We start from the raw sequence: 6,000 nt of genomic DNA on the forward strand, positions 1-6,000 counted from the left end.
CAAGTGTAAGGGAAGAAATTGGACCCCAAAAGTTGTCCAATTTGTCCTGAGTATGCTGATACCCCATATGTGGGGGGGAATCACCGTTTGGGCGCATGGGAGGGCTCGGAAGGGAAGGAGCGCCATTTGGAATGCAGACTTAGATGGAATGGTCTGCAGGTGTCACATTGCGTTTGCAGAGCCCCTAATGTACCTAAACCGTAGAAACCCCCACAAGTGACACCATTTTGGAAAGTAGACCCCCTAAGGAACTTATCTAGATGTGTTGTGAGAGCTTTGAACCCCCAAGTGTTTCACTACAGTTTATAACGCAGAGCCGTGCAAATAAAAAATATTTTTTTCCAAAAAAATTATTTTTTAGCTTTTAGTTTTGTATTTTCCCAAGGGTAACAGGAGAAATTGGACCCTAAATATTGTTGTCCAGTTTGTCCTGAGTACGCTGATACCAGATATGTGGGGGGGCACCACCGTTTGAGCACATGGCAGAGCTCGGAAGGGAAGGAGAATCATTTGGAATGCAGACTTAGATGGATTGGTCTGCAGGCGTCACATTGCGTTTGCAGAGCCCCTAATTTACCCAAACAGTAGAAACCCCCCACAAGTGACCCCATATTGGAAACTAGACCCCCCCAAGGAACTTATCTAGATGTGTTGTGAGAACTTTGAGCCCCCCAGTGTTTCACTACAGTTTATAACGCAGAGCCGTGGATAACAGGAGAAATTGGACCCCAAAAGTTGTTGTCCAATTTGTCCTGAGTACGCTGATACCCCATATGTTGGGGTAAACCCCTGTTTGGGCACACGGGAGAGCTGAGAAGGGAAGGAGCACTGTTTTACTTTTTCAACGCAGAATTGGCTGGCATTGAGATCGGACGCCATGTCGTGTTTGGAGAGCCCCTGATGTGCCTAAACAGTGGAAACCCCCCAATTATAACTGAAACCCTAATCCTAACACCCCCCTAACCCTAATCCCCATGGTAACCCTAACCACACCTCTAACCCAGACACAACCCTGATCCCAACCCTATTCCCACCGTAAATGTAATCCTAACCCTAACTTTAGCCCCAACCCTAACCCTAACTTTAGCCCCAACCTTAACTTTAGCCCCAACCTGTAGCCTTAACCCTAGCCCTAACCCGAATGGGAAAATGTAAATAAATACATTTTTTTAATTTTTCCCTAACTAAGGGGGTGATGAAGGGGGGTTTGATTTACTTTTATAGCGGGTTTTTTAGCAGATTTTTATGATTGGCAGACACACACTGAAAGACGCTTTTTATTGCATAAAATATTTTTTGCGTTACCACATTTTGAGACCTATAATTTTTCCATATTTGAGTCCACAGAGTCATGTGAGGTCTTGTTTTTTGCGGGACCAGTTGACGTTTTTATTGGTAACATTTTCGGGCACGTGACATTTTTTGATCGCTTTTTATTCCGATTTTTGTGAGGCAGAATGACCAAAAACCAGCTATTCATGAATTTCTTTTGGGGGAGGCGTTTATACCGTTCCGCATTTGGTAAAATTGATAAAGCAGTTTTATTCTTCGGTCAGTACGTTTACAGCGATACCTCATTTATATCATTTTTTTATGTTTTGGCGCTTTTATACGATAAAAACTATTTTATAGAAAAAAGAATTATTTTTGCATCGCGTTATTCTGAGGACTATAACTTTTTTATTTATTTGCTGATGATGCTGTATGGCGGCTCGTTTTTTGCGGGACAAGATGACGTTTTCAGCGGTACCATGGTTATTTATATCTGTCTTTTTTTGATCGCGTGTTATTCCACTTTTTGTTCGGCGGTATGATAATAAAGCGTAGTTTTTTGCCTCGTGTTTTTTTTTTTTCTTACGGTGTTTACTGAAGGGGTTAACTAGTGGGACAGTTTTATAGGTTGAGTCGTTACGGACGCGGCGATACTAAGTATGTATACTTTTATTATTTGTTTTTTTAATTTAGATAAAGAAATGTATTTATGGGAATAATATTTTTTTCTTCTTTATTTAGGATTTTTTTTTTTTTTTTACACATGTGGACATTTTTTTTTTACTTTGTCCCAGGGGGGGGGACATCACAGATCGCTGATCTGACAGTCTGCACAGCACTCTGTCAGATCACCGATCTGACTTACAGCGCTGCAGGCTTACCAAGCGCCTGCTCTGAGCAGGCACTTGGTAAGCCACCTCCCTCCCTGCAGGACCCGGATGCCGCAACCATTTTGGATCCGGGGCTGCTGCAGGGAGGAAGGTAAGAGACCCTCACAGCAACGGGATCACATCGCGTTGCTGCGGGGGTCTCAGGGAAGCCCGCAGGGAGCCCCCTCCCTGCGCGATGCTTCCCTGTACCGCCGGCACACCACGATCATGTTTGATCGCGGTGTCCCGGGGGTTAATGTGCCGGTTAATGTGCCGGGGGCGGTCCGTGACCGCTCCTGGCACATAGTGCCGGATGTCAGCTGCGATAGGCAACTGACACCCGGCCGCGACCGCGGCCAATCGCGCTGGACGTACTATTCCGTCCTTGAGAATTAAGGCACACCCCACATGGACGGAATAGTACGTCCAATGGCAGAAAGGGGTTAAGATTAATAGGGGTGCCCAAACTTTTTCATATAACTGTAGCTACAGCCTGAACAGTCACCACATTTAAAATAGCCCCATTTTGGGCCTACTTTATCCGAGAAAAAAATATTTTTGGGGAGCCACATAATGACTACGAGTCAGTATATTTTTTAGATTTTTGGAGCATCTCCAGGTAATTGATGGAGCTTTTGGTAGATACCTGATAAAAGTCATCGTCCGCCCTAAGAACTCACCAATGTTTTCTCAATATCTGCAAAATATCTGTCCATCTAGAATTAAAATCTGTTATTAACCCGACTGGTTGTTCTTGTTGTATAGATTTTACTTTTTTCCATCAATAATTGGTTCCTAGGTGTAACTTTTGCACGCCATAATCTGCTCTAATATATTTGTGGTTATAACCCCGATGTTTGAAGTTCTACATCAAAATTTGAGCCTGATTCTCGAATTTCTTATCATCAGATCATATATGTCTCATACGTAAAAATTGTCTTACCAGGACGGCAGGGTTGTGTGATGGAGAGTGTTAGTAGCCCTTTCTTTCCGATATACATCCATAATCAGAAATCTATATATGTCAATTTCAATAAGTACATCAAGAAGCTCCACTCTTTTCTTACTGTACTTCCAAGCAAGATTAATATTAAGCGAGTTATCATTCAGTAACCTCTTCATGCCCGTGCCCTTTTCCGTTTTTGCGTTCTCGTTTTTCACTCCTCTCCTTTCCAGAGCCATAACTTTTTTATTTTTCCGTCAATATGGCCATGTTGTGGGCTTGTTTTTTGCGGGACAAGTTGCACTTTTCAACGACATCATTGGTTTTAGCATGTCGTGTACTAGAAAACGGGGGAAAAATTCCAAGTGCGGTGAAATTGCAATAAAAATGCAATCCCACACTTGTTTTTTGCTTGTCTTTTTTGCTAGGTTCAATAAATGCTAAAACTGACCTGCCATTTTGATTCTCCAGGTCATTACGAGTTCATAGACACCAAACATGTCTAGGTTACGTTTTATCTAAGTGGTAAAAAGAAATTCCAAACTTTACTAAAAAAAAATTAAAAAAATTGTGCAATTTTCCGTTACCCGTATTGTCTCCATTTTTCGGGATCTTGGGTCAGTTGAGGGCTTATTTTTTGAGTACCGAGCTGGCGTTTTTAATGATACCACTTTTGTGCAGATACGTTCTTTTGATCGCCCGTTATTACATTTTAATGCAATGTCGCGGCGACAAAAAAACGTAATTCTGGGGTTTCTAATTTTTTTTTTTTGAATCGCGATTTCACCCGCCGCTATTGCGGGCACATGTCAGCTGTTCAAAGCAGCTGACATGTCCCAGCTTTGAGGTGGGCTCAGCGCCAGAGCCCACATCAAAGCAGGGGACCCGACCTCCACCGTAATAGTACGGCGGAGGTTGGAAAGGGGTTAAAAAGGAGATCAATGAATCTTCAGTCCCTTTCCAGATGAAAATATCATCAATATATCTGGACCATGAGATCACGGCAGCAAAGTCCTCCAACTCATAAACCAATTCTCCACAGCCCCTGGAACAAATTGGCATACGAGGGCGCACAAGTCGCCGCCATAGCTGTGCACTGGAGCTGTAGGAAAAATCTGTCTTTAAATGTAAAAAAATTATGAGTCAAAGAGAATTGCAAAAGATTAATGATGAAACAGATTAAATCACTAATTGGAATTGTTTTGTATGAACTTGTAGATAATTATATTCAGAAGACAAAGAAGACCTATATTGACAGTAGAGCTAGAAGAAACTTGGGTTCAATCAACACTGAGTTACAAGATGTTCAAAGGATCATGGTGGCAAACATTGAAGAAGTACTGCTTCGTGGTGAAGCCTTATCAGGTAGGTCATTTCACCATAGTGGCTGCAGGCAGCCCGCCTCAGATGGACTGGCAGTATGTTTGCATATCTGTCACGTGCCATACTGGCTGGTATCTGTAATCATCCTTATTTTTCTTGGAAAACGCCATTATCACATTGGCAATTGCCTAAGAAATTCATTGGGTAATTTTTTTATTGTTTACTTCTTTTTCAGCACTGGATACAAAGGCCAGCAATCTCTCAACCTTGTCAAAAAAATACCGTCAAGATGCAAAGTACCTGAACATGCGCTCCACCTATGCTAAACTGGCTGCAGTTGCTGTATTTTCAGTCATGTTGATAGTTTATGTCCGATTTTGGTGGCTGTGAAGTACAAGAATCTTCTAACAAACTGTGAAAGTCAACAATAGGAATATATGGCAACTTTGGATGGGTTAATCTTTCAATGTCACTTGTTAGTTTGAGGCCTGTCACCAAGAAGTTAACAGTGGTACACCTTGTAAATTACTCTAGTTCGTTTGCATTGGATTACACTGTATAAATATTAGACTTTTATCTGTTTTTGGAGACAAGGCAAGACTAGAAAGACTGTTGGCGAAGTGTTCCTGTATTGTTCCTACATTCATTTTGGAATACACTTCATGCAACTTGTGACTTCATATTATCTACGTTGTCTTTTCTGTTTTAACACTTTTCCTGTTGTATAAAATGACCAACTGCAAATAACAGCCAATCTATTTACAGTTCTGTTTATTTACCGTCTATGTAGATAGTCTATTTTTTTTTCACTCTGCCGATTGCCCCGTAGTGCTTCTGTACCTATTACTATAAAGAAAACTTATTGAGGGGAAATTTATTTATTTCACTCGTATTGAGGTTTACGGAAGACAATTTCAAACAAGAAAGTATGCCTAAAACGCTCTTCATATGTGTTTTAAAAAATAGATGTAAAATAATGGCGAAGGGGAGCCATCCTAGATATATACAGAATAGTCCTATCAAGTCATACAGCCATATTGTACTTACTAGAAACAATTTTAATTAAAATATATATTATGAGCCAAATTCAAATTAAAGATGGTCTGCAGAAAATGTGTATTAATTTTGTCTCAATGATGGCAATAATACAATTGCATTTGTCTTAACCCCTTCATGACCCAGCCTATTTTGACCTTAATGACCTGGCCGTTTTTTGCAATTCTGACCAGTGTCCCTTTATGAGGTAATAACTCAGGAACGCTTCAACGGATCCTAGCAGTTCTGAGATTGTTTTTTCGTGACATATTGGGCTTCATGTTAGTGGTAAATTTAGGTCAATAAATTCTGCGTTTATTTGTGATAAAAACGGAAATTTGGCGAAAATTTTGAAAATTTCGGAATTTTCACATTTTGAATTTTTATTCTGTTAAACCAGAGAGTTATGTGACACAAAATAGTTAATAAATAACATTTCCCACATGTATACTTTACATCAGCACAATTTTGGAAACAACATTTTTTTTGCTAGGAAGTTATAAGGGTTAAAATTTGACCAGCGATTTCTAATTTTTACAACGATATGGCTGAAAATAC

At 40.5% G+C, this 6,000-nt stretch overlaps 1 protein-coding gene across 1 annotated transcript in view; it reads left to right on the top strand.

Annotated features, from left to right (window-relative positions):
• Positions 1-5,284, top strand: part of SEC22B (SEC22 homolog B, vesicle trafficking protein) — a 173,593-nt gene extending 168,309 nt beyond the window's left edge. Inside the window, exons 4-5 of the mRNA XM_069737155.1 lie at positions 4,303-4,449; positions 4,643-5,284. Of these exons, the coding sequence (XP_069593256.1) occupies positions 4,303-4,449; positions 4,643-4,797 (302 nt within the window). The 3' untranslated portion in view covers positions 4,798-5,284. The remainder of the gene's footprint in view (positions 1-4,302; positions 4,450-4,642) is intronic.
• Positions 5,285-6,000: the final 716 nt, after the last annotated feature.

The sequence above is a fragment of the Ranitomeya imitator genome, chromosome 8 (genome assembly GCF_032444005.1).
Source record: "Ranitomeya imitator isolate aRanImi1 chromosome 8, aRanImi1.pri, whole genome shotgun sequence".
In the NCBI taxonomy this organism is placed as follows: domain Eukaryota; kingdom Metazoa; phylum Chordata; class Amphibia; order Anura; family Dendrobatidae; genus Ranitomeya; species Ranitomeya imitator.